General features: G+C 60.2%; 2 protein-coding genes across 8 annotated transcripts; both read right to left on the bottom strand.

Moving 5' to 3' along the window:
- Positions 1 to 5,700: 5,700 nt before the first annotated feature.
- On the bottom strand, positions 5,701 to 12,286 carry VPS28 (VPS28 subunit of ESCRT-I). 7 transcript variants are annotated; one of them, XM_040261498.1, is made up of 11 exons: positions 10,049 to 10,147; positions 9,086 to 9,287; positions 8,788 to 8,889; positions 8,237 to 8,265; positions 8,081 to 8,118; positions 7,784 to 7,873; positions 7,059 to 7,164; positions 6,855 to 6,956; positions 6,507 to 6,560; positions 6,327 to 6,418; positions 5,701 to 5,953 (listed from the first exon to the last, which is right to left on the bottom strand). In XM_040261498.1, the coding sequence occupies exons 3-11, from the start codon at positions 8,822 to 8,824 to the stop codon at positions 5,836 to 5,838; spliced, it is 666 nt and encodes a 221-aa protein (XP_040117432.1). In that variant the 5' UTR covers positions 8,825 to 8,889; positions 9,086 to 9,287; positions 10,049 to 10,147; the 3' UTR covers positions 5,701 to 5,835. The 7 variants fall into 7 exon arrangements, with proteins under 7 accessions (XP_040117432.1, XP_040117433.1, XP_040117435.1 ...); XM_040261499.1 differs by having other exon boundaries at positions 9,079 to 9,287; positions 10,049 to 10,143; XM_040261501.1 differs by lacking the exons at positions 9,086 to 9,287; positions 10,049 to 10,147 and adding an exon at positions 12,274 to 12,286.
- On the bottom strand, positions 11,176 to 22,316 carry TONSL (tonsoku like, DNA repair protein). Its single transcript, XM_040261496.1, has 26 exons — positions 22,239 to 22,316; positions 22,043 to 22,138; positions 21,751 to 21,893; positions 21,038 to 21,221; positions 20,557 to 20,686; positions 20,163 to 20,334; positions 19,975 to 20,089; positions 19,289 to 19,434; positions 19,055 to 19,207; positions 18,767 to 18,892; positions 18,467 to 18,653; positions 18,002 to 18,081; positions 17,812 to 17,901; positions 17,453 to 17,525; positions 17,193 to 17,356; positions 16,988 to 17,111; positions 16,113 to 16,870; positions 15,930 to 16,006; positions 15,429 to 15,579; positions 15,269 to 15,347; positions 14,661 to 14,962; positions 14,348 to 14,519; positions 13,548 to 13,723; positions 13,075 to 13,148; positions 12,689 to 12,822; positions 11,176 to 11,493 (listed from the first exon to the last, which is right to left on the bottom strand). Exons 1-26 carry the CDS (start codon positions 22,261 to 22,263, stop codon positions 11,300 to 11,302), a joined length of 4,125 nt encoding a protein of 1,374 aa, XP_040117430.1. The 5' UTR covers positions 22,264 to 22,316; the 3' UTR covers positions 11,176 to 11,299.
- Between the last annotated feature and the right edge of the window lie 95 nt (positions 22,317 to 22,411).

The following is a 22,411-nucleotide window of genomic DNA, read 5'->3' as shown; positions in this document are numbered from 1 at the left end:
ACACTCCCTCTCCGGCCTCCAGGGAAAATCCCCAGGAAATGGCCAAAGTGCCACATAAACAGAAGGGAGCAGGAGCCAGGCTTCTGCCCTGGGCACTGGGCACTCCACCTGGGAAGGGGCTTGGGGGTGGGGAGAAGTGCGGCTCCCAGCCCTGCCCCTCCCTGCGGGCTCTCACTCTGGCCTTTGAACCCCTAGGCCTTATCTCTGCCTAGTTGGCAATCTGGGGAAAGGGGCAGACCGTGGGGAGACATTCACCTCCACCCAGGCAGGTCTCAGGGCAGCCTTGCCTTCTAGAGGGAGTGTTTAGGTGGCCCCTGGCATACCTGATTGGACAGACCCCTCTGTGGGGTGTGGTTGGGGTGGGGGAGGAGAAGCTCCAAGAGAGCTGAGAGCCCAGGCCTCGGGACTCTGTCCCAGGGGCCCCTGCCGCCCGGGGCAGGGCACCTTGCCAACAGGAGCCATGGGCTGAGTTCAGGCGCAGTCCTGCCCCTCCCTCACCGCAGGGTGACCTTGGTGGGCCCTGAGGGGGTATGGGGAAGTGGCGGACTTGGAAAGAGCCTGAGGGTTCCTGGACCCCTGGGTCAATTAGGAAGGAAGCTGGAAAGATTCAGGCCCCCCTCACAGAGTTGTGAAGTCCACGGGCTCAAACTATCCCTTTTCCTCTCCCACCTTGCCACGGCCATTGGGCCGGCCGGAGCTGAGCCACCTCATCCTGCACTCTTCGGGCCTGGAGAGCTTCCGGGAAGAGGTCTCAGCGTAGATGTCTGGTCAGCCCCCCAGGTCCGGTGCGCAGGCCTGACCCCACCGGCAGGCCGCCGGGCCTCAGCGCCCCTCTGTGTGGGCCCACGTTTCCCTGCTTCATGTTTGCCCCAGCCCCGCCTTCCTAGCCCAGGGCTGCCAGAGCATGTCAGCAGCTTCCCTGAACACCGGCCTGTCCCCCCCTACCCACTGCTGGGCAGACCCCCAGATCCCTCCTGCATCAGCCCATCCAGCAAGCACCAGCCGCCGTTGTTCACTGCATGATATTCACAGCAGCCCTAGAGCCCATCCCTGGATGGAGATGAAATGGCTCTAGACGTTTTTAAAATGTGGTCTGGATCATCATTCTCCATCTTTGGCTGCAAAGAATATAATCAATCTGATTTCGGTGTTGACCATCTGGTGATGTCCATGTGTAGAGTCTTCCCTTGTGTTGTTGGAAGAGGGTGTTTGCTATGAACAGTGCGTTCTCTTGGCAAAACTCTATTAGCCTTTGCCCTGCTTCATTCCGCATTCCAAGGCCAAATTTGCCTGTTACTCCAGGTGTTTCTTGACTTCCGACTTTTGCATTCCAGTCCCCTATAATGAAAAGGACATCTTTTGGGGTGTTAGTTCTAAAAGGTCTTGTAGGTCTTCACAGAACTGTTCAACTTCAGCTTCTTCAGCATTACTGGTCAGGGCATAGACTTGGATTACTGTGATATTGAATGGTTTGCCTTGGAAACAGAGCATTCTGTCATGTTTGAGATTGCATCCAAGTACTGCATTTTGGAATCTTCAATTGACCATGATGGCTACTCCATTTCTTCTAAGGGATTCTTGCCCACAGTAGTAGATCTAATGGTCATCTGAGTTAAATTCACCCATTCCAGTACATTTTAGTTCGCTGATTCCTAAAATGTCAACATTCACTCTTGCCATCTCGTTTGACCACTTCCAGTTTGCATGATTCGTGGACCTAACATTCCAGGTTCCTATGTTAACAAGACCAGGAGCTGACTATGGCTCAGATCATCAACTCCTTATTGCCAAATTCAGACTTAAAATGAAGAAACTGGGGAAAACCACTGGACAATTCAGGTATGACCTAAATCAAATCCTTTACGATTTTACAGTGGAAGTGAGAAGTAGATTTAAGGGACTAGATCTGATAGATAGAGTGCCTGATGAACTATGGACAGAGGTTCATGACCTTGTACAGGAGACAGGGATCAAGACCATCCCCAAGAAAAAGAAATGCAAAATAGCAAAATGGCTGTCTGAGGAGGCCTTAAAAATGGCTGTGAAAAGAAGAGAAGCAAAAAGTAAAGGAGAAAAGGATAGATATACCCATTTGAATGCAGCGTTCTAAAGAACAGCAGGGTGAAATAAGAAAGCCTTCCTCAGTGACCAGTGCAAAGAAATAGAGGAAAACAATAGAATGGGAAAGACTAGAGAGCTCTTCAAGAAAATTAGAGATACCAAGGGAACATTTCATGCAAAGATGGGCTCAATAAAGGACAGGAATGCTATGGACCTAACAGTAGCAGAAAATATTAAGAAGAGGTGGCAAGAATACACAGAACTACACAAAACAGATCTTCATGACCCAGATAATCATGATGGTGTGATCTAGAGCCAGACATCCTGGAATGTGAAGTCAAGTGGGCCTTAGGAGACTTCACTACGAACAAAGCTAGTGGAGGTGATGGAATTCCAGTTGAGCTATTTCAAATCCTAAAAGTTGATGCTGTGAAAGTGCTGCACTCTATATGCCAGCAAATTTGGAAAACTCAGCAGTGGCCACAGGACTGGAAAAGATGAGTTTTCATTCCAATCCCAAAGAAAGGTAATGCCAAAGAATGCTCAAGTGAGTGAGTGAGTGAAAGTCGCTCAGTCGTGTACGACTCTTTGCAACCTGGACTATACAGTCCATGGAATTCTCCAGGCCAGAATACTGGAGTGGGTTGCCTTTTCCTTCTCCAAAGAATGCTCAAAGTACTGCACAATTGCACTCATCTCATACCCTAGTTATGTTCAAAATTCTCCAAGCCAGGCTTCAACAATATGTGAACCGTGAATTTCCAGATGTTCGAGCTGGATTTAGAAAAGTTACAGGAACCAGAGATCAGATCGCCAACATCCGCTGAATCATTCAAAAAGCAAGAGAGTTCCAGAAAAACATCTAGTTCTGCTTTACTGACTATGCCAAAGAGTTGACTGTGTGGAGCACAACAAACTGTGGAAAATTCTGAAAGAGATAGGAATACCAGACCAACTGACCTGACCCTTGAGAAATATATATGCACGTCAGGAAGCAACAGTTAGAACTGGACATGGAACAACAGACTGGTTCCAAATAGGAAAAGGAGTATGTCAAGGCTGTCTATTGACACTCTGCTTGTTTAACTTACATGGAGTACATCATGAGAAACACTGGGCTGGAGGAAGCACAAGCTGGGATCAAGATTGCTGGGAGAAATATCAATAACCTCAGATATGCAGATGACACCGCCCTTATGGCAGAAAGTGAAGAACTAAAGAACCCCTTGATGAAAGTCAAAGAGGACAGTGAAAAAGTTGGCTTAAAGCTCAACAGTTACTCAAAGTAAGATCATAGCATCCAGTCCCATATCTTCATGGCAAATAGATGGGGAAACAGTGACAGACTTTATTTCAGTGGCAGACTTTATTTTTTTGGACTCCAAAATCACTGCAGATGGTGACTGCAGCCATGAAATTAAAAGACACTTACTGCTTGGAAGAAGTTATGACCAAACTAGACAGGATATTAAAAAGCAGAGACATTACTTTGCCAGCAAAGGTCCATTTAGTCAAAGCTATGGTTTTTCCAGTAGTCATGTATGAATATAAGAGTTGGACTACAAAGAAAGCTGAGCGCCGAATTGATGCTTTTGAACTGTGGTGTTGGAGAAGACTCTTGAGAGTCCCTTGGACTGCAAGGAGATCCAACCAGTCCATCCTAAAGGAGATCAGTCCTGAATATTCATCTGAGGCTGAAATTCCAATACTTTGGCCACCTGTTTGCGATGGACTGACTCATCGGAAAAGATCCTCATGCTGGTAAAGATTGAAGGCAGGTGGAGAAGGGGACGACGGAGGACGAGATGGTTGTATGGCATCACCAACTCAATGGACATGAGTTTGAGTAAACTCTGGGAGTTGGTGATGCACAAGGAGGCAGGGATGAAGTCTGTGGACTTAAAAAAAAAAAAAGTACAACTGAAGAATTGTGAGTTAAGTTTTATTTGGATCAAAATGAGGACTGCAGCCCAGGAGGCAGCATCTCAGCTCTGAGAAACTGCTCCGAAGTGGCAGTGGGGGAAAGTCAATATGTAAGGTTTTGGCGAAGGGGGAGTTCAATACCATGAAGCACTCATTTTGCAAAAGGTTTTTTGTTAGTCATGAGGATCTGATGTCACCATGAAGGGATTCATTTAGTGCTTCTTTAGATGGGAGGAGATGCAAGGATTGAGATAATAAAATCTGTTCATAAAAACATCCAACTATCTAAAGACCAGTCCCACCAGATTCCCTGGAGCACACAGTGCCTCTCTCCACGCTGGGGGTGTTGAAGGTCAGCAGCTATAGCAGCATGGGGTTCAGTCTCCATAGAGGCAGATGGCAAATGCCTTTATTATTCAGTCGCTGGCAATGCTCTTGGTGAGTGCCAATTGTAGTCAACAAGTCCATGGGGTCGCAGAGAGTCAGACACGAAAGAGTGACAAAACTGAACTGACTCGTCACACTTAAAGGTCTCTATAGTTTTCAGAATCCAGAATGGTAGGTGGAGGTGGCAGGAGTAGTGGGGGGCCTGTGAGAAGGGTTCTGGAGATGGGTGGAGGCAATGAGACCCCAAGGACCCTCCCTGGCCCTCTGCCCCTTGGGCTCCCTAGACAGCAGGGTTTTGGGGCTAAGCCCCTCCCACTCTCTCAAGGTCACTGGGAGGAGCCCCGAAGGCCAAAGGAGCCTCGGGCCTCCCCAGACTTAAGCCCGAGTGCAGTCCCCGAGTTCTCTCCCCACTGCTGTCTCTGGACCAGCAGCAGAGACTGTGGGCACCACACACAGCACAGTCCACACTCAAGTCAGCCCCCAGCTGCCACCCTGCTCTCACACGAGACACACACACACACACGTGAACTCTGCTCCCCTCAGCACACATACACAGCTTTGAGAGCCTCATTGGCATCCAGGACTCCTGGGCACAATCCTAAGCCTTCACCGGCCAGTCCCCACCCCACCTGTCTTCATGCACCCCTCTCCTCCTTTTCCAGCAACGCCACTCATTCCCCTCATCCTCTGCTCTTGCTCAGTCCATAGAAGCGCACCTCCTCACTGCCCCCTCGAAACACCACACTTTACCTTGTTGCCTTTAGAAGCCAGATACGAAGAACCACCACTAAAAAAATGGTACAGTGAAACTGGCTTGTCCCTCGTCCCAAAGCCATAGCTGCTGAGACGAACCCACCTTGGCACCCAGAGCCTTGGTCTCTGGTTTGCTGCTGTCTGCCTGAAGGGAGTGGATGTGAACAGCACAGGCCCGAGGCCCAGGAGCGGGCACAGGGAGCAGGGGGTGGGGAAGCGAGGCCAGTCCAGGGGTTCCGAGCTGTCCACTTTCTCTGCTCCTGGGTCAGGACTGCCCTTGGCAGCTGTCAGCTGAGACTCCAGTGAGCCCTGCGCGAGGATGGGTCCTGCTGCAAAGGCGTGAGCCTGCCCCAGCTGCCCGTCTCCAGGGCCGGGAGATGCTCGTGGGGCTGTGGCCAGACCACCAAGCCCAGGCAGCACAGCCTCCTGCTCTCAGACTGGGGGTGGCTGTGGCCGGCAGGTTTAGTCACCCCTGCCTGTTTGTCAGACTGTGCCCACCAGGGAGGCCAATGCCTGCTCCCAGGGCTGAGAGGACAGACAGGGAAGGGCTGGAGGGGGAGGAGTGCCCTCAGCAGCAGAGAGATCAGAAAACAGCTTTATTGGGAATAGGGGACTCCAGACGCCATGAAGAGACCCAGACGGGTGTTCGTGGAAAGCAGGTGTCCGGGGAAGCAGGAACCATGGCGGAAGGCGGGCCTGGGGGGCCAGGGCTCAGGCGTGCAGGAAGCGGTTGAAGGCGTTGTAGGCCGACTCCAGGTCGAAGAGCATCTGGCGCACCTGGGAGTCATCCAGCTCATCGGAGGCCGACATGCCACTCAGGGTCTGCAGCCTGCGGGGCACAGGGTGCAGCGCCTGCGTGTGGTGTTGGTGGAGGGGGAGGGCTCTGGGGCTGGGGTGTGTGTGTGTAAGGCTATGGGGCTTGGAGGAGGGGCTGTGTCTGGGGGGGAGGGCTACAGCGCTTCTGTGCGTGTGCAGTGGTGGACAGGGAGGGCTATGGGGCTGCAGTGTGTGTGTGTTTATATATATGTGTGTTTGTGTATGTATATGTGTGTGTGTGGAGGGAGGGACTATGGGGCCAGAGCATGCGTGCATGGGTGTGTGTGTAGCTATAGACCCAGGTGGTGTGTGCGCAGGGGAGGGGACTGGGGCTAGGGGTGGGGGGTAGGCAGGGTTGGGGGCCCTGGCAAGCGACAGGTACTCACCACTGGCTGACTGTCTGGCGGCCCTCGAAGTCCGGGGGCAGGTGGCTCATGCGGTGCATGGTCTCCATCAGCTCCCGCAGGTCAGGCTGGATCTAAGGGAACAGTGCCCGGTGAGACCCGCCCCCGAGCCTGGCTCCTCAGAACGCCCCCCTTCCCCCTTCCCCCTGCCCAGGGCCGCACCTCGTCCATGGCTCGGATCTCCAGGCGCAGCTTGTCCATCACCGTGATAAAGAGCTGGGAGCGAGTGTGTGTACGTGTGATTTCCTGCACCCCCGGCTCAGAACCCCGACACCCTGGTTCCTCTGTAGAGACGGGCCTGGGGCTGCCCCACCCCGTCCCTTGCTCGCCTTCGCTGGAGGGTCACATGGGCCTACCCCTGCACCCATTCCTGCAGCCAGAGGGCTACTGGGTAGGAATGCAGGACACGTCCCACGTAGGCCTGTGACGGGGCGGGGCCTTGGAGCGGACCCCCAGCCCCTGCCCTGGAGGACCCCCCGGCGGTTCAGCACATGTGCACAGGGCCCGCACCGAGACCACGTCGGCGATGCAGCGGTTCAGGTTGCCTTTGTCGTCCTTGATGGTGATGGGCCGGTCCTCCTTGATCCTCTCCATGGCCAGCGGGCAGTCCAGCTAAGGGAGGGATCATGGCTGGGCCTCACAGGGCAGCCCGGCCGCAGCCCTGGGCCCCTACACCTGCCCTCGTCCCTCAGGGTGAAGGAGTTGCTCACTCACTCGAAACTTGCGGCAGAATTCATCAATGGAGCTGATTTCTGAGCCCTGGACCTGCCGGAAGGCCGCCTTATACTGGACCAGGAGTCGGGAGCAGGCTGCGGTGTACCTGGAGGAAGAGGCCAGTCTGCTGCCGGCTGTGTCAGGCCAGCGCCTCTGGGTCCCTTCTGCTTATCCTCTGCCCTTCCAGACATGGGGCAGCTCGCATGGACAAGACGTGAAGGGCCAGAGACCGGCCATGGGGGCGGAGGCTTCCTCATGAAGCTTTGAAAGGTGCAGGGGGTGCGGTGGGGGTGTTATGCCTAAAATATGGCTGCCACAGAGGACCAGCCTGGACTTTGCAAGTTGGCCCCGCAGGTCCCAGCTAGGTCCCTGAGCCTGTTTCCTGGGCTGTGTCGGCTGTACCCCTACACGGACAGCTCACAGTGCTGCTGCGGGGCACAAACGCACTAGACAAAGGCCCCACATACCTCCGGGCTGCCAGGCCTGGCCAGTGGCTCCCCATGGACTGACTGCCCAAACCCCCAGGTCCCCTTCAAAGTGTTCTCACCGATGAAGCCCCAGGGAGTGGAGCGGGGGCAGAACCCTGGAGACAGCTGGGTGCAGTCACGCCCACGCGGGCACTGCCCCCGGACTGCCCACCCTCCCTCCCCACTGAGCACCTGGCCCCGGAGGCCAGAGCTGAGCTTCCGAGGGTGGGCCAGTGCGGCAGGGAGGCGGGCTCTCACTCGTTGGGGGTGACGCAGTCCTTGATGTACGCCTTCTCCAGGGCCTGCATCGTCTTCACCACCGCAAACAGCTCCGCCATGTTGTCGTACCTGAGGGGGCGCAGACTTCAGGTGTGGCTGCCCAGGCAGGAAGCTGAGGGTCTGAGCACACCTCCCAGCCCTGCCTGGGTGCCACTGAGGCGGAGCTCCTGGTCTGGCCACCTCCTCACCCTACCCCGAGCAGAGGCTTCTGGGGACCTGTTTCCCTGGGAAGACCCCCATGGTGGGGGAGGCAGGCAGCCTGGGGGCTGGACTCACTTCTCCCGCTCACGGGCGTTCTTGTACAGCTTCACTTCCTGTCGGGAGACCGGGCGGAGGGTTGGCCAGCAGCACCAGTGAGGCTGCGGGACCCCAGTGAGGACCACGCAGACGAGAACCACAGTTGATGTGGCCAGGAGGGTGCCCACCACTCACCTCATACAGCTCCGGCTTGTTTCCAGGGGCTGCGACAGAACAGGCAGAGTGGAAAGTCACCCCAGTGAGCCTGGCCACCACCCTGGCCCCAGGAACTTCAGACCCAGCCCCCCTCAGTCTCCAGGGGACCCAAGCAGAGGACAGGCCCCCCTCACTCTGCGGGGGACCCGAGCAGAGCACAGGCCTCTGGGTCCAGGGGCTGCATGCCAGGCCTGGTGCCCCATTCCACCCGTTGCTCAGCTACTGCCCCACAGCTGAGCGACCACAACTTGCTTATGATGTGGTTGTGGGCACACAATGTCTGTCACATGCTTTGCAACCATCCCCCTGGCTTGGGGACTCCGGGATACTTGAGACACCCTGAAGTCCCACCACACTACAGCTGTCATCTCTGCATCCAGCTGACCTCACTTGGAGGAGGTCTTTAGGCCCCTGGCTACCCCCTGGGACCTTGTTGTGTCGGACCTTGTAGCCTGCCGGCAACCCCTGGCCTCTGCAGGTTGAAAGCCTCTGCCCTCTGGGTCCCTGGGCCCAGCATGGGCCATACTTGCCTCCCATGCCAGGAGTGGCTGGGATCCCGTGAAACATCCTGCCAGCTCTGAGTCAGGTGACCGGGAGAGAGAGGAAGATGCTGCAGCCACTGGAGGAGTGACCTGGGGAACAGAACACACGACACAGCCTCTTAAAAGACAATCCCGAGTATGTCTTCGCACAAGGATAAATTTGGAGGAGCAGACCACCGGGGGATGGGGTGAACTTTCTGAATGAGGACAGTCTAGGGGATGACAGAGGCGGGGGGGGGCGGGTATGTGTGTGGGGGGGTGGTTTGTCAAAGGAGGCACCACTCACAGGTCAAGAGGAGTCTGGGCTTATCCTGGCGCAGCGAACTGGAGTCACTGGACGATTGGGGACAAGTCCTCGGGGACCCAGATGGGCAGTGAGCTCAGCAGACAGTGGAAGCAGGAGCCCTGCCCACTTGAGAAGCTGATGCAGTGGCTGGGGCCAGGTTCAGACGTGCTTTGGAGATGGACCCACCAGGTGCAACGGAGAACTTAAAAATGGGTAAAAATTAAAAAGCACTCAAGAACGACATCCTTATTTTCGGACCAAAGGCACCATGACCGTCAGATAAGCTGACACGGAGAAGGTAAACAAAGTAGGTGTGGAGAGTAGGTGGATGTACTACGATTTGAACGTGTGGGCTTTGAGAAGCTCCGCAGGCTCCAAGGACGCTGCAGAGGCGCCTGGAGGTCAGGGGAGAGGCTCGGACGGGCAGGCTGAGACTGTGGCACTGAGCGGGTGGGTGGCGCCCCACAGGAAATGGCTGAGGGTGAACCAAGGTAACGAGAAGACAGTCCGTGCTGAGCTCCGGGACCCGGCGCGGAAGGAGTGCAGCGGAAAGGCGGGATGAGGCCTGGGAGACGAGGCTGTGAGTTCAGCAGGGCGCGGCGGGGGCGGGGCAGGGACACGGAGACTGCTCAGCAACCGTGAGGGATGGGACGGCCAGGAACAATCAGGGGCTCGGCTGTGGCCCACGCAGCCACGAAAGGGGAGGCCCGCGGCCACACGCTGAGTATCGTCACCCTGCTCGAGCAGGGGCGGCGAGCTCCCAGAGAAAGCCCAGCGAGCGCCGGGCGCGCAGGCCCGGGAGACGGCCTCAGAGCCCCGGACGGACCCAGGAGACCCGGGGGCCCGGGACACAGAACTCCGAGAGGGGACCGAGGAGCAGGGACGCAGAAGACCCTACGCGGCGTGGCGAAGACCGTGGGTTTTCGTCAGACCGCCTTTCCACCCGTCCCCGCCCCGGAGTACCTGGACCGCCTCGCAGGTCCCAGCGACGGCGCGAGGGCGGGGCGCGCCTGACGTCTGCTCCCGCGCCTGCGCGCCAGGCCCCTCCGCCTGCGCCTGCGCCAGGCACCGCCGTCTGCGCCTGCGCGCTGACTACGCCCCGCCCCCTGAGGGCTGAGGCTGCGGGTGAGTCTGTCCTTGGGAGGGAGGGAAGGTAGGTGCGGATAGGTGGCTTTGCGTTCCGCTGGAGGGCCTCTAAGCGGCCAGCTCTGCCCTTGAAACCGCCCCACAGGGTTAACAGAAACTGGTAACAGAAACCTTAGAGCTTGTCTTACCGCTTGTTAAGAACCCCGCGGTAAACAAGGCCCTACTGTATAGCGTGGGGAATTATATTCAGTTTCTTGTAATAACCTATAATGGAAAAGAATCTGAAAAATAACGCGTGCATACACACATATAAGAAACTGAAGTAACACTGCAAGTTAACTGTGTGAAGGTTTGCTGCCCTTCGGACTATACAGCCCATGGAATTTTCTGGGCCAGAATACTGGAGTGGGTAGCCCTTCCCTCAGGCCTTCCATTTGTAACCTGTCTTCACGGATCGAGCTTGCTTTAATTGTTGATACAAAAGCTTGCATGTACGACGCTAAAACTGGCCCTGCTCCGGGGTCCAGCGAATGACCTCTTGCCTTCAGAGCTCCACCCCATCAAGTGCTACCATTTTTAACGTGTCCCATGAAGAAGCAAGTAATTCAGATGTGCCTCTGCAGAACAGATGATCTCACCTCTTCCCTGCCTCCAAGGTTCTCTCCCCACACCTAAAATCATCCTGCTTTTTGCGGGGGGGCACTGAGGCTTGTGGGATCTTAGTTCCCCTACCAGGGATCGAACCTAGGCCATTGGCAGTGAAAGTGCAGAGTCCTAATCACTGGACCACCAGAGAATTCCCCCAACATGCTTCTTTATACTGTAATGTCGCAAGCCCCTCGTCTTTGAGGAAGCAAATATGAGACCTGTCCTCCCATCACCTCACTTGGCTGCCTTGTGAATAAATCCTTCCTCTGCTGCAAACCTTGTTGTCTCTGGGTTTTGCTCGCTGTTTCCTGGGCAGACGAACCTGCTCCAGTAACATCCTCAATTTCTGTGGGCTCTAAGCTTTACAACCCTGCCTTCCACCTCCCACTTGCCTTCCAAGGAGCAGCAGCAGAGACGGGTGGAAGCAGCAGTGGCTTCTTTATTAGAGGCCTAGGGAGGGCACACCATGGGGCTGGCCAGTCAGAGGTGCCTGAAGAAGAGCTTGGGGCCCTGGTCCAGGGTGCACACTCTGGGGCCCAGCTGGCTGGGCAACAGCTGGTGCAGGGCATCCCGGTCCTCAGCGGAGAGACGTCTGGTGCACAGCTGCAGCTCCTGCAGCTGTGCCACAACCCTGTCCCAGAGGTCCAGGCCCAGGGGGCCCTGGACAGCACAGCCTGCAGAGGGGAGGCAGAAGTCAGCATTGGGGAGCTGCTCCTGGCAGGATGCAGCAGGAGGAGCCCCGCGGGAGCCAGTGGGGTTGCCTCGGGTCTCACAGAACTTTTTTCTTTACCAGCGTTGCCCTAGGGACGACACGCACTTCCCCTGAGGCCCCGACGGCTGCAGTGAGGGGCATAAGCAAAGCCCAGAAGAGGCCAAATCACTCTCAGGGATGGAGGGTGTTCTCCCAGAGGCTGCCTAGGACCGCAGACCCCTCCCACAGCCAGTGGTCAGGCAGGAGGGAAGTCAGCTATAGGACACCGTATTCACATCTGTGCCTCTGACAGTGTCTCATGATATCTCTGTCTGTAAGGTGGACCTAGCATGGCTTCTTGGGAGTCTCAGGACACTGAACTGCCAATGCTCAATCCTCAGAGACCACAGAATACCCAGCAGGGGGCGTGGTGAGAGCCTGCAGGTGCCAGGAAGCCAGATGTGTGGGTAGAGGCCCAACAGCTGAGTGAGGGGTAGGTCGCCTACCAGCCTGCCTTCAGGAGGCTCTTCCTGGAGGAAGCAGCCTGGCCCTGTGGGGCAGGGGGCAAGCAGCAGGAGGAACCCAGGGGTCCCCAGTGTGCACAGCCACTCCCAGCCCTGGTTCTCCTGGAGGGCTAAGTCTGGTCTGCCCTGCCCCCAGCCCCAGCAGGATGCACCAGTTCACCCAATACACCTCCCTGGGGTTGTTCTTAAGACGGGGTCCTGCAACAGGTGTGGCCACTGAACCACCTAAGTCAGGCCACAGGCCTAGATGGTACGGTTAGGGCATCCTGGCCAGAAGCAGGAGGGTCCCTCGGAGGCAGGTATTGCCACTCTAGGCTGACCTCCCCTCCCTCCCTCTGGACAGTAGGAATGAAAAAGTCCCTGTGGCAGTGGGTCCCCCAGCCATGGTCTTGAGGGTCAGGCTGACCAGGCTGGAGGCAGAGGCCTACGCTCCTCCCGCCCTGCAGTTTGGGGGGTGGGGCTTGTACCTGCCTCTGGGCATGCTGGGCACTGTCCTCCACTTGAGCACCCAGGGGCCCCAGCTCCACCCTGCAGCCTAGCTAGTGGCAGGACGGCCCCTTAAGAGGAGGCACCTGAGCCTCAGGCAGGTCCCCGAGCAGGGGCTGTGTCACCAGCTCTAGTTGGGCAGCTGCAGCCACCACACCCAGAGCTCACCTGACAGGCCCAGGAAGCTGAGGCCTTGGGGCCGCTTTTGGAGGGTAGACAGGAGCTCCTCCAGGCCAGCACTGCTGACCTCAGGGTTGGCAGACAGGTCCAGCGAGACCAGTGAGGGGCAGAGAGGGAGACATCTGAGACAGGGCGGAAACCTGGGGGTCAGTTTCCATCATGAGGGGAAGCTGCCCCAGGTGACACCAGACACTCCTGAGAGCCACTGAAGCTTGAGGCCACGGAGCAGTGGCCCTGGCATGGGCCGTGGCATACGGGTGACAGGAGAGGACCCAGCAGAGGGATGTGAGAGCCCAAGGGAGGCAGGTTGTGAGGCCCCAGCCTCCCCAGGCGCCCAGCTATGAGACCAGACCCCAGCACAGTGGTGATGTTACCTGCTCAGAGCTCTCACGTCTTTGTTGCCCAGGTGGTTTGCCGATAGGCTCAGGTGCTCCAGGACACAGCCTTCCTAGACAACGGAGGGGGACACCTGCCCTCCCTGCCTCCCAGTAGAGGCCCTGCACCCAGGGCGCCAGACACCGCTCCCATCCCTTGAGAATGATGGAGTGAAGCCTGCCTGACCCCCGAAGCCAGAGGGGAGGGCGTCCCCCCAAGTCTGCAGGTCAGAAGGAAATACTTCTACCCAGAGGAGTGGGTCATACTTGGCACACCACGACGTGATCTCAGGAGACCCGCGCCACCCAGGTGCCTTTCCTGCTGGCCAGGACCTCGGAACCCGAGGCAAGCGGGTCCATAGAAAGCGTTCCCCACCCCTGTTCTCTCCCAACTTGCACCCTCTCCCAGCTCCCCCACCCCCAGTCCTGGGGGTCAAGGTGCCTCTGGCTTAGTGCCCCCCTTGAATGCGTACCTGGCTCAGGTAGCGAACCACGGGCTCCGTGAGGCCTAGGTCGCTCTTGCCAGTGGCCACAGAGCCCAGCTCCAGGCGCAGGAGACTGTGGGCTGGCAGGCTCCCCAGGACCTGGCCCAGGGCAGTGGGGCCCAGGCCGTTGTAGGACAGGGACAGTGTCTTCAGGCACTTGGTGTCTATATGAAGGCCAGAACCTCCATCAGGCTCCTCCCTCCCCCAGGCCTTGGCCCAGAGCCTTCGTGACCCTCGGGAGGCTGTCATTGTCTCCGAGGTTCTATGCACTGGGGTCTCTGGCCGAGGGTCTCACGCTGGGAAGGGGGCAGCACCAGACTCCTGAGCTCAGTTTCTTCCCACCACTTCTGGGTACCCGACCTGTCCCTACTCATGACAGGGTGGCCCCAAGACTGGGACACCCACACATGGTGGGGCAGAGGTGGGTGGGGGCGTTCCATCTACCACCCAAGTTCCAGCCCCTCCTCCCCTCTGCTACGCTCCCAGCTCTGAGCCCCACTTCCTAGCTCAGGCCTCTGTGGAAAACCTCCTGGAGGATGCCCAGTTTCCTGCCTCTCGGTGCTGGGACTGCGGGTAGAATTGTCTCCCTCAAACAGAATGCTCAGAGCTGGGGAGCAACAGGGCTGGGCCTGCAGTGTAGCTGGGACTGGGTCTAGGTCCTGGGGAGCTGCCCAGGCCAGGCAAGCCATGCCTATGTCCACCCACATGCTCCCGAGAGTCGAGCTGGTGCCCTGGTTCGAGGCTCTCTGAATCCCTGGGACCGGGGAGTGGACGTGCCGGTAGCTCACCTTGAAAGGCGCTGCCCAGGGTCGCCTGATGGCTCAGGAAGAAGCTGGGGCCAAAGCCACAGGCCTGGAGGTGCAGGGTGCAAAGCACGGGGCAGGCCCGCAGGACGGAGGCCAAGGCCTGGCCACAGCCATCCCCGAGGGGGTTCATGCTCAAGTCCAGCTCTTCCAAGTTCTGTGGGAGACACAGGGCCCCCAGAGGGTCTGGTGTTCGCCACCTGGATCTGGGCGCCAGCCAGTGCTCTCAACCGCACCTCCCCACCAGGGATGGGCTAGATGTGGACACTCAGATGCTGCTGTTCCCCATACCTCTTACCTGCAAGGTGGTCTGCCCCAGGAGGCCCGCAGCAAGCTGGCGGAGGCCTTCAGGGCCCAGGTGGTTAGAGGACAGGTCAAGGAGGGTCAGGCCGGGCACGGTGTCCAGGGTCGCCAGCAGCTCAGCAACACACCCATCCCCCAGCCGGTTCCCGGCCAGGCGAAGCTCCCGGAGTGCCGAATGCAGCTTCAGGGCCCGCAGCAGCGGTGTAAGCTGGGCCTGGCACAGTGCCAGGGAGCAGGCGCTGAATGTTGGGGCTGAGCCCTGGTGCTCCATGACCTGCAGCACCTGCTGCTGCTCCCCTGAGGAGGGACGTGGTGGCCAGTCAGGCGGCACCCCGCCCCCCACTCCAGCATGAGCTTCAGGGCAGCTCCCAGGGCCCTGAGGCATGCTGCAGAGCCAGGGTGGGTGGTGCTGACCCACCTCCAGATGGAGCCACCTCCTGCCCCCACTACTACATGCTAGGGGGCCACTAGGTAGGGGAGAAAACCCTGAGGCCAGGTGTGGGGGTGGGGGACCCTGGTCAATGCCTGGGGTCCTAGGACTGAAGGCCGTGGGCCTGATCTAGTTCTCTGCCCAGGCCTCTGCAGGGCTGCCTGGACCCTTACCTTGCTCCAAGGTCTGGCAGGCCCGGCGGTACCGGTCCTTCAGTGGGGGGAGGTCCCATGAAGTCACCTCAGCCAACACCTGGCGACAGCAGCAGTGAGCAGCCCCGACCCCAGTCCTGGAGGACGCCCCCAGCTCAGGGCCCTGGCTCTGGCCACTCACCTCCTCGTTGCTCTGCAGCACGTCGGGGATGGGGTCCTGAGGGGCCAGCAGCGCCCCCTCTTTTTGCAGGGAGAGCCGAGGCAGCAGCCCGGAGGCCTGGTAGTGACGCTGGGCGGCCTGCTCAGCCAGCCAGGCCACGGAGTGGGCCTCCCTGTGTGGGCACGGGCGCGGTCTGAGTACAGGCCCCGGCCAGGTTCCTGCCTTGCCACCTGGGAGTGCGCAACTCCTCCCTCTCCTCCTGCCTGCCTGCAATGTGCACACCGGGGCACCTCCGGGCCACTCCTAGGGATCCCAGGGCCTGCCGGACCATTCGGGGCCTTCCTGACCCTGTGCCTGCTGACATCTCCCCGCTAGCAGTCCCCCAGGGGTGAGGGATAGGGCCAGGCGGGCTCTCATCACATGTCTCATCTCGACAAGGGCCCTTTACTGCCCCTGGGCACCACCCTCAGCACAGAGCCCACAGAGGCACAGCGAGCCAGGCGCCGGGAGGAGACACCTTACCTGTGTGGAACAGGAATGAGGAAGAGGTTGTCCTGAACTCGAACTCGGACTCGGATGGGAGGGGGCAGGACCTGACCCTAGGGGTGGGGACAGGGAAGAAGGGGCTGAAGCCAGGAGAGACAAGCCCCTGCCCATCCTCTCCCACAGCTTGGGTGGCACTCTGCCCCAGGCGTGAGCACCCACCGGGAGCTGGCCTGCTGTGGGGTTTTCTCCAGCAGGTGCCACGACCCTGGGGACGTCGGGGCTCCGTGTGAGCTCTGTGGCCGGGCTGTCGGCTCTGTCTGCTCTGGCCGGTGTGCTACGGCTCTCGAGATAGGGCAGCCGGCTCTGCCGGGCCTGGGCCCGGGGCCTGTGTGCCGTGTCACTGCCTGGGCCAGAGGCACAGTGTCTGCCGCCATCCCCACCACTCTGGGGGCGGGCTAGGCGGCGGCCCCGGTGACCGGAACTCATCGGGAAGTCCTCCTCCAGCCAGTCCCCGGCCAAGCACTCCTCCTTAGGAATGAGTGCTGCTTGGGGGACGGGGGTCTCGCTGGGCCCTCGCAGTGGACTGGGGCCCAGGCGGCAGGTCTGGGCACTGCCCACTCCATGCATGGCCGCCCGGTAGGCTGCCCAGCTGGCACTCGTTGTGGTTGCCTCCCTATCGCTGGCAGGCCTGGGCACTGGGGCCTTGGTCTGCAGTGATGGGCCGGCGTGCCGGGGCCTCTTCTGGGTGGGATGGGATGGGCCGGCGTTGTCCTCGCCCTCTGAGCTGCTACTGCTGGCCACTTTGTGCCTGCTCCTCCGAGGTCTGGCCACAGTGGACACTGCCAGCCCCTGGGACACTCTGGTGCTGGCTTCACAGACCTCTGGGGTTCCTGGGCAAGGACTTGAGGGAGGAGAGGTCTCAGGGTCAAACAGATGGTTACTTGGGAGGGTCTGTGGAGCCTGGGAGCTGTGGGGAGCTGCAGAGAGAGCAATCTCTTGTGAGACAGTGCCTGGCACATGACCGCCACACCGGGCCCAAGACTCTCAGGCTGAGGAGTGGAATCCCCAGGGGCAGAGGAGGCCCTGCTTATTACCTCGACCCAAGGAGGCTGCTTGCAGTAGCCTCCCCATGGCAGCTGCCTTCTCCTGCGTCTCACTGTCCAGATCCTTGCCATACAGCTTCACCCACTGCTGCAGCGTCTCCAGTGGGCTGTGGCCCTGGGGGTACCAGTTGGGCAGGGCTGGTGGCAGTAGCTCCACCCACCGCTGCCCACACCCACCTGGCCTGCGTCCACTCACCTTCCTCGTGCGGAGGGTGACAGATGCTCCTCGCTCGATGAGCAGCTCAGCCACCTCAAAGTGGCCACAGTTGAGGGCGTCATGCAGGGGCGTGATGCCGTCACAGCCCTGGCCACCTGGGTCATCCACCGGAGCCCCGTGGTCCAGCAGGAAACGGACGATGTCTGCGGGCAGGTGCGTGAGCTGGCTCCCAGGCCCTCTCTCGGGAAGGACACATTTCCTCTCCCCATCACAGGCCAGAATCCCTGTGCCATACTCACCCAGATGCCCGTAGTTGCAGGCCTCGTGCAGAGGTGTCCAACCACAGTAGTCCCGAGGGTTTAGGGGATGGCCCTGTGACCAAGAATGGGAAGAAGCCTGGCCTCGAATGCCTCCACCAGCCTAACCTTTCCCTGGCACTGAAGCCTGCAGAGAGCACCACAGGCGCACCCCTCAGCCTGGCCCGGTCCAGATCACAGCAGAAAGAGATGCTCCCCACCAGGAGGGACAGGGTCCCCAGTTCTGGCTCTGGCCCTCAAGCCTTGCCCTGTTCCCTGGGGAAACGGCCTAGCCTGTGGGGGCGGTGCCTACCTGCCTCACCAGGTCCTGGGTGCGGCCCAGCCTGCAGGGGGATGCCTACCTGCCTCACAAGGTCTTGAACACGGCCCAGCCGCCCCTCGATGCAGGCTCGGTGCAGCAGCGTCTCTCCCACATCGTTTCGCCGGCTCCACTGTGGGCACAGCCCAGGGTGGGCGCAAAGGCGTGAGGGGCCAGACGGCACCAGTGACCACGGAAGGGCGTCGCCGCTGTCCTCAGCCCGTGGTCCTCACCTTGTTCACCCTCTGCCGGCCCAGGCAGCCTCGTAGCTCCTCATCCTCCTCCAGCGGCGGGGATGCATCGGCTTCGTCCTCTGTAGCAGAGCCAAGCCCGCCGCCCCACGTGAGCCGGTCCCTGCTCCGCGGCCTCCCGAGCTGAGACTGCCCTGTGGGTCAGTCTCCCCCAGCCCCAGACCTCTGCCGTTTCTTTCCCGGCTCCCGCCCTTGCTGAGAGCAGCTGATGCAGGGTGCAGGTGTCCTCCACTGAGCGACACCCGCATGCGCCCGCCCAGCCCCACTGCCTCCGGGGTGCCAGCCCTCCCAGCACTGCTTCTCCACCGTGGGTTCCTCTCACCCAACTGCCTAGTGGACGACGTCCCTCTTCCGCCTGCCGGGTGCCCAGCTGTTCCCTCCTCAGGAGTCAGAAGCCCGTGAGCTGGCCCCAGCCACCCCAAGCAGGCGCCAGGGAGCCAGCCTCACCACTCTCGGAGAGCTCCAGCTCCGTGGCCTCCAGAGCATCGTCGTCCTCCTCGTCCTCCCCGTCCTCCCCATCCCTCTCATCCTCGTCTCCAGCCGCCTGCAGTTCCTGCAGCCTGGTTTCAGTGCTGGGGGCCTCCTGGGGCTGCAGCCTCAGCTGTACCGCATGGAGGTGCCGCAAGATCTGCCTCTGAGGAGAGGGGGCACCCAGCTCAGGGCCGTGGGCGAGACAGAGCCGTGGACAGTTGGGCTCCGGGGCTGCTGTGTGCAGGATCCCAGCGTGGGCAGGCGGGCGCTCCCCACCTGCAGCTGGGGCTGCCCGGCCAGCTGGGCGCAGCCAAGAGCCTTCTGGAAGCACAGCGCCAGCACCTCGTAGGCGTCACCAGCCTCCTCACGGGACAGTGCAATGTTCAACCAGGTCTTGGCCTCCTGGAGAAGCACAAAGTTGACGGCTATGGCCCCTGCTCCCAAACACGAGATGGCAGGTGGCTGCCCTGGGGGTGCAAGCCCCCCCCCCCGCCGCCATGCCCACCCCTGAGGGTGGCGGTCCTGCAATGGAGCCTTGGGGGGGACAGGGCCGTGACTGCTCACCTCCAGGGGGTTGCCCTCCTGCAGCCTCAGTTCCGCTTCGTAGTGGTGCACAGCCTGGCGGTGGTCCTTCATGTCCCCCAGAGTGGCAGCCAGGGACACGTGGATGACGGCCAGCTCGGGCCCTGGCCTGTTGAGCAGCTCCGCAAAGCGCAGCTGGGGGCACAGCCGCCATGAGGCCAGGGCTGTGCCACCCCCTGCAGCCCCTGCCATCCGCCACGCCCGCTTGGCACACACCTGCTTCTGGTAGGCTGCAGCGGCCTTGGGAAAGTCACCTGCCTTGGAGAACAGGTCCCCTAGCTGCTCACAGATGCTCATGGCAACCTCGGGGTCACTCTCCTCAGACTCCTCTAGTCGCTGCTGCAGCTGGACCACTACCAGCACTGCCAGAAAGAGCCTTATGCAGGGATGGCCGGGCCAGGCCTGACCCAGCTCCAGCACCCACCAGACCCAGCCCCTGCTCACCTCCAATAAGGGGGTGGTAGGAGGGGCTACCTCGTGGGGTCTCAGCAAGAGAACCAACTAAGGTCAGCACAGGGTAGGGACTGGCCTGTGGCAGGAATGCAGGCAGGGACCCTGGTGACCATTACTTATCAATGGAGTACACCGGGGCCACTTATCAGTCCCACTCGGCCATACTCCTGCCGTTAAGCAGGGCATCTTTTGTCTTGGGTCTGCCAGTGAAGACGCTGGCTTATGAGCAGATATCAGCCTCCTGACCACCCAGCATGCCTCCTACACTTTTTGCTGAATGGAGGCTCAGAGAACAGTGAGACCCCTCCTAACAGGAAGTGGCGGGGATGGGCCCCTCCCGACAGTGCCCCCTCTCCAAGGACGCATGCCCTGGCCTCCTCTGCTGAAGGAAAGAGCCCTCCCTACCCTGTCTTGGGGGGTCGAGCCCCGGGGTCCCCTCCTAGGCTCACCATACTTCAGGGTCCGGCAGACTGAAGCTTTCTGCAAAGGCTTCTGGGAGCCGAGCCGATAGGCCTTCTTCAAAGCTCTCTTGGCAGCCAGGAAATCCCCGAGGTCTAGGAGGACCTGGGGGGCAAAGGAAGGTAAGCCCGCAGGCCCCCGAAGGTCCAAGCCCACCCGAGGGCAGAGCCCAGGAAACCTGCGAGAGCAGCAGGCAGCACTCGCTCTCCAGGAAGCCCTGCTTCAGGACGCGCGCGCACTCCCGCGCCCCTTCCAGACAGCGCATGGCCTGTGAGTGCTGCCCCCGCCGCCAGTGGATAGCCCCCAGGTTGTAGCGGGCTCGAAACAGGTCTTCATACAGGTGGTTCTGCCTGTGGGGGGATGGGGCTGTCGGTGCCCAGGGCTCCTGCACAGGGACAGCAGAGCAGGCACCCAACGACCCCACCGAGGGCTCCGGCCCCACAAAGTCAAGCCAAGCCTCTGCTCCCAGGAGACTGATGGGGCGCAGGGGTGAGCCAGCTGGCTGCCCTCGCCCTGGCCACTTCCTCCAGGGGCAGGAATCCAGATCCCCCTGGGGCCTGGTGGGGCCTTACTCAGCCAGGAAGATGCTCTTCTTGAAGTAGGCACTGCACAGGGCCACCTGCTGCAGGCTCTCACAGGTGAGGCCCAGGTTGAGGTAGACTCGAGTCCTCATCTCACTCAGCTCTCGCTTGGGCAGTGAACCTGGAAGACGCCCGGGCAGACACTCAGTGCCCCACCCCCATTCGGGGTCTGCAGCCTCTCCCTGACCCTCCTCTAGCCTCTCCCTGTAGGTGCCAGGGGTTCTGCTGCAGATAGTGAAGGGAATAGAGCAAAGGCAGCCAGATCCAAGGTTAGGAGTCAGGAGGAGCACGGGCTTTACAGGGCCGCAAAGTGAGGGGTGGGGTGGGGGGAGCTTCTGAGAGCCAGTCTCAGACTCACAAAGGCAGGAACCTAGACAGGGGACCCGCTACATGGGCAGGGAGGCTGTAGCCTCCTCTCCCTGCAGAGCACAGGAAGCCAAAGTGGGGGAGGGCCAGGCCTAAGGGCAGTCACCCTGCAGCTTCTCATCCAGGATAGCCAAGCTTTTCTCGAAGGCATCCTGTGCCTGCTGCAAGGCGTCCTGGGACTGGTGGTGATCATAGATGTCCAGGTAGGTGCGGCCAATGGTGGCCCAGGCCCTCTGCTGCTCAACGTGGTTGGAGAGGGCACATGCCAGCTCCAGGTATCGGTGCTGGTGCTGGGGGGACAGAATGGCCGCTGTGAGCCAACCCCCACCGCAAGCAAGCCCGACATGTCCCCCAAGCTCCCAGGTGCAGGCCGAAGCCAGGCTGCACACACATTGTTTCCTCTATGCCAAGCGCTCCTGTGGGGACGGTGGCACCACATGCTAACCAGCCAGTCACACGAGGAGAGACTGCTTGGGAGTCATTGGTGATGCGAGAACACAGAAGCCAGGGCAGTTCTGTGTGGATAAAGGGTCTGAAATCCCTCCCAGCCAGCCCCCGGTGATTTCAGTTCCAGGAACATGTTCATCAGTGGTTTCTGGAGCCATGCTCCCAGGAGAGGCTGTGGTGCATGCATCCAAGGACCAGGTGACCACTGCTGGTGCAGGGCTCTCTGAAGCTGAAGCCGCATCGCACCATGTCCCCCTTTTCCCTCCAGCCAGAGACCTGGACGACAGAGACCCGGCAGGCTCTGCCCCCAGGAGATGCGAACCACGGAGAGTTGACTGTGGCCAGCGTTGGGGAGGGCCGGTCTCCGCCCACCTGCAGGGCAGCCGAGTAGTCCTCCATCTCCGCCAGCCGCTCTCCGATCTTGCGGTGGGCCACGGCGCAGCCCAGGGGGTCGTCGGTGGTCTCCAGGAGCTGCAGCTCTTGCTGGTGCTCTCGCAGTGCCTCCGCATAGCAGCCTGGGTGGACGGGACAGGCTTCAGTTAGACTGGGCAGTGGGCCAGGGGCAGCAAGGCCAGTGAGATGGCGGCCGGCCGGTACTCAGGAAGCCCCCACCCCCAGTCCTCCCGGTCCCAGACCCCTACGGCCCCTACTCCACCCCACGCACCATGGCTGGCCAGGAGCTCCCCTAGCTGGTGGCAGACGGAGGCCTCCTCCCGCAACTGGCCGCTCCTCTGGGCCTTAGCTTTGGCCTTGCTCAGTTCTGCAGAGAGAGGGACGAGTCCTGAGCGCTGAGCCTCTCCGCCCGGGAGGGCCAGGGCCGTCTCCAGCCCCCGCGCTCGTGCGCTTTTCTCTGAACTCACGGCGAAGCTCGCGTTCCAGGTTCATCTTGCACTCGTCGCGCCCCGGGTTCCGGACTTCCCGCGCTCTCTGCTGGCGCGGCAGCCCCGCCCGCCCTGGCCCCGCGCGCAGACCCGGTCCTGCTGCGGAGCGTCTCGGGAAGTGTAGTCCAGGCGCCCAAAGCATCCTGGGAATT

The sequence above is a fragment of the Oryx dammah genome, unplaced genomic scaffold, assembly GCF_014754425.2.
Source record: "Oryx dammah isolate SB20612 unplaced genomic scaffold, SCBI_Odam_1.1 HiC_scaffold_19, whole genome shotgun sequence".
Lineage (NCBI taxonomy): Eukaryota > Metazoa > Chordata > Mammalia > Artiodactyla > Bovidae > Oryx > Oryx dammah.
This window is presented reverse-complemented; position numbering and strand designations above follow the sequence as displayed.

Excerpts from the sequence above, each read along its gene's own strand:
- TONSL (XM_040261496.1), bottom strand. The coding sequence starts at position 22,263 with ATGAACCTGGAACGCGAGCTTCGCC. Across the intron at positions 18,082-18,466 it reads GCTGGAGCTCTCCGAGAGTG|AGGACGAAGCCGATGCATCC; the intron begins GTGAGGCTGGCT and ends GCTCTGCTACAG. Across the intron at positions 17,902-18,001 it reads GCCGGCAGAGGGTGAACAAG|TGGAGCCGGCGAAACGATGT; the intron begins GTGAGGACCACG and ends CTGTGCCCACAG.
- VPS28 (XM_040261501.1), bottom strand. The coding sequence starts at position 8,824 with ATGTTTCACGGGATCCCAGCCACTCCTGGCATGGGAG. Across the intron at positions 7,874-8,080 it reads AACGCCCGTGAGCGGGAGAA|GTACGACAACATGGCGGAGC; the intron begins GTGAGTCCAGCC and ends GCGCCCCCTCAG. Across the intron at positions 5,954-6,326 it reads CGCCAGACAGTCAGCCAGTG|GCTGCAGACCCTGAGTGGCA; the intron begins GTGAGTACCTGT and ends TGTGCCCCGCAG.